This window comes from Amblyomma americanum, chromosome 7 (assembly GCF_052857255.1).
Source record: "Amblyomma americanum isolate KBUSLIRL-KWMA chromosome 7, ASM5285725v1, whole genome shotgun sequence".
Taxonomy (NCBI): Eukaryota; Metazoa; Arthropoda; class Arachnida; order Ixodida; family Ixodidae; genus Amblyomma; species Amblyomma americanum.
In genome coordinates this window covers 81010112-81022903 of record NC_135503.1, presented here as the reverse complement: position 1 = coordinate 81022903, position 12792 = coordinate 81010112, and the positions used below count along the sequence as shown (strand labels likewise).

At 46.6% G+C, this 12792-nt stretch overlaps 1 protein-coding gene across 1 annotated transcript in view; it reads left to right on the top strand.

Annotated features, from left to right (window-relative positions):
- LOC144097280 (sodium-coupled monocarboxylate transporter 1-like) overlaps positions 1-3762 on the top strand; it is an 87934-nt gene extending 84172 nt beyond the window's left edge. The window contains exons 15-16 of the mRNA XM_077630025.1: positions 3472-3572; positions 3643-3762. Coding sequence (XP_077486151.1) covers positions 3472-3572; positions 3643-3735 — 194 coding nt within the window. The 3' untranslated portion in view covers positions 3736-3762. The remainder of the gene's footprint in view (positions 1-3471; positions 3573-3642) is intronic.
- The last annotated feature ends 9030 nt before the right edge of the window (positions 3763-12792 follow it).

The window sequence follows — 12792 nt, the reverse complement described above, 5'->3', positions numbered from 1 at the left end:
TCAACTGAGTGCGAAAAGCGTAAAGGCGCATTATATAGGAGAGTGGGAGAGAAGACGTCACATGAATCCTCCATCTTCTTGTTCTAGTCAGGTTCGGCAGAAAACCTAATGCCTGCGACGTCTCCGTATCCTCTAGCGGTTAGTAAAAAAGATTACCCCAAGTGACCGACCATCGAAGCGGCGGAAAGGCAACGTGCGGCGCTGCGGTTCAAGAACACGCCGGTAATGAGAGCAACTAGCCGCTCCTACTCTCCTGTCGATGGGAAGTTCAGCAGCCAGTTGTTGCCTGCGAAGAGCTATTTTAGAAAGCGAGCTCTTCTTATTTCGCTCTCAGTTTAGCACCGCCGTCGTGAAGAATGTTGAGGATGACAGAGTTGACGCCACCCGTTTGGAAGGGGCGAAGGGTTGCTTGAGAATCTGAGATTATAAAGGCATAGTCAGCGTGGAGTCAATGGCAAGGGCTGTGCTGCTCAGCATCTCTGATATCAGAGGTACTCAGGGTAGCAGTAAACACAGGGGAGCATGTGCGTGTTGCGTGTGCGCACGCACGCGAGCGGCCGAACCGTCAAGGGGCGGTATACCTGCCGATCAAGAAGTCGCGAGACGCCAGAAGACGCGAGACGCCAGCGGCTGCAAAGCGCACAACCCTTGAAAGGACGCCTCATACCGCCGCCGTCCCGAAACGGGGCCCGCGGACTGCGTAGAGAAGGAACCCGGCGCAACAGCCCCGCGTTTCCAGGAACTGGCCTGACCTGTGCCAAGTAAGCACTTGCGGTAGCTGCGATGAGGATGATGATGAAAACCTTTATTGACAAAACACGACGCAAGAAGAAAGTACAGATGCGGGTAGAATCCTTAGTTAAGGATCCCAATGACCACCGCTGTGGCTCTAGCCTTGGACACCAGTGTGCGCTGGGTCGCCAATTCTAATCTGAGCAGGGTTGACGAATGGCCTGCCCGGTGAGGAGGACCCCAAGAGTCAATCAGGAGATGAACAAGAAGCGCACATACATGGGTGTCTGTGTTGATAAAGAACACTCCAGTTTCATTCCAACGTGCTGCCGCGAAAATCAATCGTATGGGTGGACAGATTTTTATACTTTCAGAAGCGGAGTTCTTCTGTTGATGAGTCAATGGGTATTTGCTTGCGAGGCCTCATCTAGTTTTCTAACAAACTATCTTTAAGCCAGCATTCTGACTACAGCACCTCTGTGTGTGTGTGCGTGTGAGACAGCTCAAATACTTTGTTCAAGGACTTGCTTTCAACAGCCACGATTTTTCGTCTGAGACAGTATGACAGCAGCCTTAACTTCAAGGTGGTGAAGGCGACAAGGTTAACATATAATTTAATCCTAGACATTCAGCATCCCAAGCAGCACAATTAATTGGCCCATCATTGGAACTGCATAGGCAATGTTGGCCCTACAAAGCACCAGGATGGCACCATCCTGTTGCAATATTGGGCCGATGACCTGTGCTGCTTGGGATATAACAACTCACTTTCGTGGTCACAAGGTCGTCATCGCTACAATAAAAGAAATAAAACTAAAAACTGGGTACCTCAGGAAAAAATACTTCGCCCTCACGCTAGAGTGAACGCCCAAACATTCTCGTTACATGCTCTTAACCATGCTGCGAGTTTTTCTCGCTTTTTTTAGAAGAAATTCTTGTTGTACTAGTAGGGGCATAGTTGTTCTTAACGACGAGTTCTGCTCTTAACGAGGCTTGCATACGGTACAACAAAAAAACCGTGATGTACGTGAAGATATCACTGCTCACGACGTTAGCGCTCACGACGTTAGGCCATATGCGCAGACGCATGCGCGACCGGCCAACGCCTTAGTCAGCACAGGGGCATGGAGGCGGCTGGGAAGCGGAGCGCTTGAGTCCTGCTGCAAACGTGAGAACTGCCTGAAACTCTTATGATCAGCGTGGTACTGCAGCGCCGTGCGGTGCGCTTACACCCATCCGGTCTATTCCTTTTGTCATCTTTTTTATTCGCCACTGTACACAAACGGCAGTAGTTTATTGAGCAGCGAAACATTGCCAGTGCGAACGTGCTATCGGCCAGGTTTCGGGCACGGTGGGAGTCTGTTCCGATGGCCGCATCTCCGTTTTTAGTTCAAAAGCATTGCTACACGGGGTCAAACCCTACTAAGAATCTTGTGGCGTCCTTGACCTTGAGGGTGCACAAATGAAATAAATATTGTCGCGACTGGACTTCGAACCCACGGCGGCGTGAGCTACTCAGCTTCGCTGTCCACTGCACGAGAGCAGTAAGCCATCTCCGCCGCCGACCCCGCCTGCAGCACGCACTCACGCTGGGAATTGCACATCGTTGTCTTCATCAACTCCCATCTGCGGCGCGAACAGATCAGATCAGATTAACCCCAATCAGAGCTCGACCTGAATCCAATGTCGTCGCCACCAGACGTGCCGATTACCCAGCAAAGCAAACCAGTAAGCCAACCAGGCTAAAGAGATGTTTTGCCCCTTTGCTTGTTTTAACTATTTTAAAAGTACGTTAAAACTACGTTAAACTACGTTAAATACGTTAAAACCTGTACTACTTTTTTCGGAATCGTTTTTTGCTCATGTCTTGACAAGAGGCGCCGCGTGAAACCGGTGCGCACCATCAGTGGTACTAACTACGGTTCACTCTCGGACAGAAGTACAGGGGATGCAGAATGCAGATACGCGGAAAGTAATTTCTTTCTGCGTTGCTTGTCCAGCCAATCGGTTCGTATGCTTTAAAGCGGACAGAACACTGCATGTCTCCTTATGCATCTCAGCTAATCATTGACCTGCTTTAACTAGCCGCGCAGAAAGTAACTTTTTGCCATAAATCTGCATCCGGCAAACTCTTGCCTTTTGTACATTCAGACGGCTCGAAGGAGAGCGTAAGGTATGGCTTTCTCCACAGGCAATCATTACACCATTCCCTTTCTTTCCTTCGTGCGTTTTTACCTGCGTTTGTGCTTTGGTGCGACCATAACCTTTAATTTTTAACTATAAATATATGTCGCCTAAAAATATTCTTTGCGCCAAGGTGCAGAAAAATGGTGCTTCGTTGGCATTGTTCGCCGGCATCAGGCCGTACCTCAGGCCCGGTTATTCATTTTAGTCAGCGCTCGATTTATGTTAATCCTGTGAAGAGATACGGTTTCATCGGTATTCGACCCAAGGTCTTCTTGCATGCGAGGCCAATGATCTTCCTTAAGCTTCACTGCGTTGGTTATGATGAGACCCACTGAAAAGGTCACATTTGAACAACGATCTGTTACGTGGCCCAGCTATGTGATGGCCTCATTTCACGCGGGCGGTGATCACGAGATGTTAACGGAGCATGAACTGGCGAGCTGGCCCGGCTATAAAACTTATTCTGCGAAAAACAAAACGACCCTACCTCTCAATATCCTGTGGTTGGTATGAAAGAGATAATTACCCGTTTCGCTCTTCTTTGTTCTACAGGCGAAATTAAAAACGAAAGTGACAAGCTTTATTTATGCAGTGATTTTATGGTGAGACTGTGGCGACAGTTAGGAATCATGCAACCGGGTCTTACGACACAGGTAAGGCTACATGTGCTTGACTTTGCAGGCATAAACAAAGGTGATGTTAATATCCTTACATCTTTTACAGGGTTCAAAGGACCTGAACACTGGTGGAGTGAAGGAGAAAGTGCAAGTTGAGGAAGAAAATCTCCTTGCTTTACGACAAGAGACGACCATTTAAGGAAGCGCCAAATAAAGTTTTGAAGAGAAACGTTTGCAAAAAGTGCACATTCACAATACGTGAGATAGGAGTGAGCTGAAAGTGGTTGGTTGGTTTATGGGGGTTTAACATCCCAAAGCGACTCAGGCTATGAGAGACGCCGTAGTTAAGGGCTCCGGAAATTTCGACCACCTGGGGTTCTTTAACGTGCACTGACATCGCACAGTACACGGGCCTCGAGAATTTCGCCTCCATCGAAATTCGACCGCCGCGGCCGGGTTAAGCTGAGGAGAAAGTGCATCACCTTTATGTGTAAGTTAACGGTCAAGCATGTCATCACGTTATATAGCTACATAACAAAGGTTTAATTTCCCTAATCCTGATGGCTTTAACCGAGTGGCATGCAGTGTTGTTTACTGCACAGTTATCTAGCCGCCTTACCTATTGGAACCCTTATGATGTTGCCGATATTAGCTACGCAGATCATCATGGCGATCTCGCAACTCCTCTGTTCTGCCAAAAGAACTTGACCCTGTTCACCTCGGACTATGCGAAGCCACAGGCACAAACGCAGTCCTGGTATTCTTCATGCTCCTGCTCGGGATGTTTTGACAGAAATACCGACAAACGTTTTTTTTTTTCAAGTTGTCCAATGAAGAAATGTTATTAAGTTCACGCCATGCTGTCTTCGACTGAGGAATCAATTCTCTCGAGCACAACAAGAAAGAGCCTCAGTGCGTGGGATCATCGCTGTACGCCTCCACATGATCGGCAACAGTTGTGCCAGGGTGAGCTTAAATGGTCCGCCAAGCTGAGGAGCAAATTCGGTAGCCAAAAAAGTGGCTGTTACATCCCATTAAAGCGCATGGAGCGAGTCTAGAAAGTGAACGGCGCAAAAGTCAAACCGCGAAATATAGTTTTTAGTGCGCGCTAGCACGTATAGTGATCATTCCCCGCATTTGGGCGTTGTGTGCTTGCCTGTTTGTCTAAAGCCGGTTTTTGTGGAAGTCTGCTCATCTGCCCACGTGTGTGGTGGGCAACCTGCCCACCGTGTCAGGCGGCAGCCCATTTAATCGCGAGAGGCTGCCCAGGAAGAGCCACCTGGATCGCATCCCAACCCAAGTAACACAAGTCCCTCCGATGGCAACGCCTGCGATAGCACCTGCTTTCTGCCCCTGCGGCAGTGCTCGCCTGCCCACCGGGTGGCTTACTTAGCAAGGTTCCGCCGGTGGCAACCAGCCGAGAAGCCGGGGCGGGGGGCGCTAATCAGGCGGCCTCGCCCCTAAGCGCACCGAGCTAAGCGGAATGAGCTGCAGCGGCTAGGAGGAGGACGTGATTCGAATGGCGCATGCTCAGTAGCTAAACGGAATAAGTTGCGGTGGCAATTAGGTGTTAGCCTGGTGCCACCTGGTAGGTTGTACCTTCAACCGACAAATGACGCCATGCTTGTGCACAAATCCGCATTTGGCCTAATTACCCAGATTTACCCATTTTTTTTTAATTTCGCATGGCGAAGAAAAACAAACCGGTCTTTTTTTGTGTTTGCTTGTTTAGAGGGATTTATAAAAAGAACAGAGAGCTGAAAACAAAATATATTTTTCCTAATTTCATTGAAACTTGCGCTATGCTCACTTTTGTGCCCCGATGGCCTTTCTGTCCCCTGTTAGACTACAAGTCTTTTTTGTCCGGCACTTAGCTTAAAAAGTATAAATCTTGGGTAATAAAATGTGTCAGGGGCCATTTTTGGGTCTTGTATCGCGTTAATTCTAAGTAGTTGCCGCTTTTCAGTTTTTTTCTCCCGAAATTTCTTCCTTCTCCGCTATCTGGATTCGGAAGGTTTTCTGTTGAAACTAGGCCCTGTTGGTGCTTCTTTTACGAAATGTGTTACAATGATGCCTGTAATTTCCGAGCCCCATGGAGATGCGCAAAATCCAGAAAGTTTAGAAAGTTTTTGCGCCACCCATGCATGTCATGAAATTTATACTGTGTTCAGAACCGTATACCATGCCAGTTCTCTTTCCTTACTAAATTGTTATTAAGCAGCATGATGATGCAGAGCTCGCATTCTTTTCCGGTTTTTGAAATAGACTATATGTGATATATTATCCTGGTAAAGCATTCTTGCTCACCCTTCAGTGGTGTTTTTAAAGAATCAGATGCGATGCTTTCTCTGAAAAAAAAAAAGAAAAAAATGGAAAGCTTCCGTCGGCAGCTGCAGCCTTTCGCACACGGTTTAGCTTTCAACGCATTCGCTAGGGGTGTCCGAGTGTTCGGAAATTTGGGATACCGAATCAAATATGCTCTGATTTGATCATTTCAACGAATGAACTATTGTATGGTGAAAATTATTCGAAACAAATCGATTATGACCTCAAGTTTTCGCACATTTCTAGAATAAATCGCGCGAAGTTAGCATAAGCCAGTCGTATTTTTTCTTCCACGGCTATTCCGAAAAGACGGACGATACACGTTGCGTACCATGCTGGCACGATGGAAGGATGGATGGCTCAGCGTCGCGGTCTTGTTCATTCGCGTGGCGCTGTTCATAATCGTCATACATGGCCTCAGAGACTCGACTACGCGGCAGCGCCCAGGCAGGTTCAGAGAACCCGGCCTTTATGCCTCACCTTGGAGGCCATGCCTCATACGTAAGCTCTCGCCCGTCTCATGCTCTGAGATGAGGCGCTAGTTTTTTATCTTTCATTATCAACAGCAAAAGTTATACTTTTCCTAGGCGCATAGCATGATGATAGTGATAAAGTTTATACACTGACTTCGTGTTGCGACCCCCCATATAGAGATCAGTTTTGCGTCTTTTAAGAGATACAGCTAAAACTGCGAAAGCAGCGCTTCGCTATTTCTCCAGGTTTCTCTTTGAATACCCACACAAGCAGGAAATATTAGCAAAAAATATTATATTCGTACTCGATTCTGTTCTCTCACTATTATTTTTGTATTGGAATTGGTTCTTAGCGAAAGCATTCGTTTTCTATTCTGTAGCAAAGCTGCACTATTCGTATTCGATTCGGTTTGGGAAATGTTCCATTCAGGCACCCCTACACATTTCCGTTTCGCATGCGTATTACCCAGCGCTGTTATGCCCTCAAGCATCATAATGGGAGCGCGCACTGTTTTTCATAGCATGTGCATGGCTAGATAGTCTTCAGGCGGAACCATTCACTGATAACGGGCAGCTGTGTTAAAAATAAACATTTCCTTCGTGAAGACAGCAAGCTGCACCCCAGCGGTGGCCCAGTCGTTTGAGCATCCGCCTCACATGCGGGAGACGCGGTGGTTCATCTCTAGTGCTGCCGAATGTTCAGCTTCTCTTTGGTGAAATGCTCGGAAAATGGGTCAATGACTCCGCCTTGTGTAGTGGAAGAAATACTTGTGTCATGGCGCTCCTTCACCAAATTTGCCATTCACCATAACAACTCATCACCAAGAATACAAGCGGCTAGCCTCTCGCACGCGGTCACGTTTCAGTTAAACAAATTTTATCTCTTCTATACGTACACCCGATTCTTAAATGATTACTCGAGTAATCAGTTGTTTTTACACACCGTGACTACGCCCAGGCAGCCGTTTTACAGCAGCAGTTTTAACTCCCTGTTTCGAATGGAATACAGTCAGCAATGTACGCCGTGCACTACGAAACCAAGAAAAAAAATACATTAGCGCAGTGCCTCTAAGAAAGAGTAAAAAATCAACAAAAATTAAATGAATAAAACGCACCACAAAAGGGAAGAATGTCTTTCCCAGAGCATTCAGATTTGCGCAACCGCAGTAGTGTTCTCTGGTGGCTTTGTGCACCACTCCAAAGTAGATTGTGGTAAGGATGGGTTGCTCCCCTGTGCTCTCCTGAAGCACGGAGCTTCTCCTGCGCTACCCGATGGTAACACGGGAGCCTCTATGCGGCCTCAACAAAACTGTTTATGTCATGCACCTAGTAATTCCGTGAATTTGCGTATGTATACCTTTCTACGTTTCTGCCCACAGTAAAATGAAAACAACATAGCACCAATAGCACTTTCTTATTTTTTCTCTTTTTATCCCTTACAAAACCTAGATTTTGTTTTCGCATTGCCATTTAAAGAGCCGGTTTTAAGTAGGCGGCATTCAGGGTTGGAGCGGCCACGACGTAGTAAGCCAAAATAGAAAATTTCATCATTAACCTGTCAGGTGTCAAGAATGTCGCTCATGTGGGCTGGTTTACGTGGTCAGGTGATCCCTATGAGCCATGCCGAATAGCGCCATGAAATGTGGGGCGTCATGGCGTCTGCGCGGGCGGATGTGCTCGTTAGCTATCACTGTCTTTCCTTTTCTGACCAGAGGGGCTAAATGTGTGGGAGTCCATTTTTCGCTGTACGCCAGTTTGAACATTCCGGAACCTCCCATCTTAACTTTACGTTAGCTGCCCTTTTCTTCTTCTATTGGTTCTTGGTGTGGCATGCAAAGTTTTTTTATTGCTGGTGTCAGCAAGTATATTCTGCTACTCTAATGAACTATATAGTTTACACCTTGAATATAACGGTCCAGAAGTACTGCACTGCCAATATTCAGGTGATGCGATTTTTAAATGAGAGAAGAGAAGGATGTTTTTGCTTTCTTAGCCTGTTAAGTGTAAAAAAAATTCAGCGCCTGCAGGCAATATTGTTTTTAAAGTGACAAAGAAAAAAAAGGTGGCCTTTTATTCAAGAACAGAGCACTTACTTTAGCGAGAGTGTAAAACCTGCCGATATGGTTCTCTTCATTAGGGAACATGTTTGGGTTGGAAAGGATTGAACCAGTACAGTGCAGAAAATAGTATCAACACAAAAATTGAAGTTAATAACGTTAAAAGGTTTATGGTTTATGGGGTTTAGCGTCCCAAAGCGACTCAGGCTATGAGAGACGCCGTAGTGGAGGCCTCCGGAAATTTCGACCACCTGGGGTTCTTTAACGTGCACTGACATCGCACAGTACACGGACCTCTAGAATTTCGCCTCTATCGCAATTCGACCGCCGCGGCCGGGATCGAACCCACAAATAATGTTAAAAGGGGGAGGCAGAAAGGCTGTATAGTCTGTGCAAGCAGTAATGGTTGTGAAAATAGTAATCTCTATTCATCAGAAGAAAAAAAATATGCGCATTTTGAAAACGTGCGCGTATTAAAAATGTATATAAAATGCCAATCCTTAGGCATTTCAATTGTTCAAACTACCGATCCAACGTCACCTCATCCCGTCGGATATGTTGAACGCTTAGAAAGCCACTGCTACACTTAGAAGGATACTTTCTTTTGGTACGCTTTTCTCAACTGACACAAGCTGCGCAATAGCACTAAACAGATCCAGCAGATACAATCAGTTATATAAGACTGCATGCAGCAGCGCGCTCTATTTTCTCCTGTGATGCGATATTAGCTGCTATCTAAAAATAATTTATGTGAGCCGCCCCGGCGGCTCAGTGTTTACGGTGCTCGGTTGCTGACCCCAAAAGACGCTGGTTCGATCCCGGACGCGGCGGTCGCATTTCGATGGAGGCAAAATGCTAGAAGCCCATATGCTGTGCGGTGTCAATGCATGTCAAATACCCCCACGTGGTCAAAATTATCCAATGCCTTCGACGACGGCGCCCATGGCCTGAGCCGGTCTGAGACTTCACCCAAATATACCGACTAAAAATCATTTCTCCATTACTGTCCCGAAAGAAAAACTAACAGGGATGTTTTTGGCTTACACCTTTTCTCCGTTTCTAATATTTTGGTTCCCTTGTTATGTATCTTGGTGAGTCATCATGCTCCCTTTTTTGTCTTCCCATTGCAAAGGATTACGAGAAACCTCGGCAGTCTGCAGGCATTGAGGAATCGAGGTGTAGAAAAGCCTTATGCCAAAGTACTGGAAGATGTCTATAGCAACTGCAAGGCTAACATAGTCCTCCATAAAGCCATAAATAAAATTCCAATAAGGAAGGGCGTCAAACCGGCAGACACCATCTCGCCAATGCTATTCAGCGCCTGTTTACAGGAGGTATTCCGAGGCCTGAATTGGGAACCATTGGGAATAACAGTTAATGAAGAATACCTAAATAAAATGCCATTCGGTGATGACATTGCCTTGCTTAGCCACTCAGGAAGCGAACTGCAAATCATGATTAATGAGTTAGACAGACAGAGCAGAACGGTGGGTCTAAAAATTAACATGCAGAAAACCAAAGTAATGTTCAACAGCCTAGCAAGGGAATAGCAGTTCACAAATGGAAGCGAGGTGCTGGAAGTGGTAAAGAATACTACTTAGGGCAGATAGTGACAGCTGATCCGAATCATGAGAGGGAAATAACTAGAAGGATAAGAATGGGGTGGAGCGCATATGACAGGTCCTCTCAGGTCTTCAATGGTAGTTTACCAATAACCCCAAAGGGAAAAGTGTACAACAGCTGTATCTTACCGGAAAAAAGCTTAGTACTGCGCGAATGAGACACGACACGAGAACAGGAACAAAAACAACAAAGTTTCGCGCATACTAACCTTTTTGCCGGTAAGATACAGCAGTTGATGATGATGAGGGCTGCAAAGCAACCGTCTCTGTTGTGGCAATTCTTAGGTATTAATTAGTGTGTGAGTTGTTCTGCATATCGGCTTCTATCAAATGATGACACAGTCCCACGTTGCACTTGTGGTTTCGAAAACTACATTCCACGCCCGCGCTAATGGTTTTTTTTCAGGTCTGGTTAGCACAATCAATAACAGCCTATATAACGCAGGTGCACCCTATTCTGACATTGCGTTAATTTTTGTTTTGTTGCGTAAGGTCTAGCATACATTTTTGTAGCGTATCCGCTGTTTTTAACCACCGGTACAATTTTGCTCATTCTGATTTCTACTACTATCTACGTACTTTCTATCTACCTATTATATTAAGTACTATCTATCTACTGCTTTATTTGCTGATATAGCTTTTTTGCTGATTTTTTTTACCATAAAAAAACTGCCGACTTTTGAAGCATCATTTTTTGCCACTCTGAGAATTCAAGCATAGCGTTAAGCTCTCCAGCGGCTGCTTTAGATTATCATTGCGCGTACGTGCGTTCCAGAATAAATGGCGCGCTTGCAAAATGGTTGTAACTTTCCAGCCTGCCGCACCTATGCGTTTGGGTAAAGAGCAGCGAGTAAGACAGGAAAGCGAAAACAAGGAATAAAGGTTAGGTAGGCCGCTGGCTGTCGCCTACAATTCCCACATCCCGCACTGGCAGAGCAGAACGCCTTCCGCTCCAAACTTTTGCGCCTGAGCCCTTTTCTGCCCGAAATAAACGCGATGTTTACTTCGTATCAAGCTATTTGAGTTTCTGTTGGTGCAAAGGTAGCTTTTCTCAGTAGTTTTTTGTTTTCTGTTAGGGTGCAGTCTGATACAGGTGGAAACCAGTTCCGGCAACCTGCGGCTCCGTTCCTTCAACAACAGTCGACTCGCGTTGGGTACGCTTTTTTCTGGACAAAAATTTAACACGGACACGTAATTCCTTTATGTGTTCGCAATGCGATAGCATTAGCAGATGTTGATGTCTTTGCTGAAATTGACGTCACTTCCGGTCTGATGACTTAACTTCTCTCCAAACAGTGGGAACACCTCCATCTGGTGACGTCACTCCTTTCATGCCAAAGGAAGTGCTTCCATCTGGGGATGTCACTTCACTCCAGCCAATGGGCGAATTTTTTTACCGTCGCTGATTTTGGCCTCGTGGTGCTTCTAATGGCACTGAAAAAAATAAGAGTCAGGAACGAACAAAAATTGCAGGTGATCAACTGTATTGATGCGGTGGAAATGCGATAGCATTCTCCTTTCACTCGCAATCTATTCCAGTTCTGATTCTCTTTCAATCACGATTCTATAGCAATTCTGAATCCGTTGTCGTCCACACCCCGATCTAGTGGAACTGTCATTGTTTTCCGATTGCGACTGCGCAACTACGCAAAGTGCCTCCCATTATTAGATCGCTGCGAGTCCTCATACCACTCGCGGCGCACTGGCGCTGCCGTTAAGCTATGTGTCCCTGCTGTTTCAAACACAGCTGCCGGTGGGGCGTAATGCGAGACCCAGGTAGCTCTACCTGAGCAACGCGATAAAGAATAGCTCCCGCAAACCTTATTCTTCCACGCATAGTTCTTCGGCAGGCTGTATATTTTTTCACGTAGGCCCGCTGTTGTATAAGTTATTTTCGTACTTGCTTAGTCATTCTGCATCGAGCGTCTCCCTTCTATCCCATAAGAATGAAGAGGGGAAGGGGAGAGGAGCAGAGGCAAAGACGGACGGTTGGAAAGCGGCAGGTGCGTGGAGGGAGGCAAATTGCCCTGAGCACCACCTAACATGTGGAGGCCTCACACATACGCCGAGGCCGCCTTCATGACTCTGCTAATGCTATGGTACTGAATAGTCTGCTACGGGTCCCGGCGGGGAGCACGTCGGATCGCCGGCTCCAAACAAGGTCGTTTTCGCCGAAATAGTTCCCGGGGTTCATTCCGTGTTGTTTAACGCTGCCTTGAAACTAGCAGGTGGAATAGCCATTTTCAAGCTGCAGGCGGAAGTACGGGACATGCCAAAGCGTTCAAAAACATTATCGGCCGCAGCTGTGGCGCGTGACACTTTCACACGTAGCTGGCAACAACTGACAGAGAAACGTGCTCGGAAAGCTGTGTTCGGAACCAGCTGTGTCTCGCAGCCTGCGTCCACGAGTAAGCAAATACGACGACTCGAACAAACGCCACGGCCATTGCGGCTCAGGATTTATCTCACGTTGTGAGAGCATTTATCGCCGAAAGTCAAGCGTCGTAACATGAGGCGTCTGCTCGACAGTAAACGCCGAAACAGTAACTGCGCAAGCAATTCCCTCAAGAACCATAGTTCTGATTCTTCAACTACTGCCTGCGGGATGGTTTCCAGCGACGCTCTTTGATTCAGATACTGAACAGATTTAGGAACTTTCCAGGCAGTTCCTTTATGAGAGGAGTCCATGAGTCAGCCTTTGGAGCATGTTTGAGGCATAGGGGCTAAACTTTATATTTTACTGCCACTATAGGCGCCCTTTTGTTTCGTTAGCTGGGTT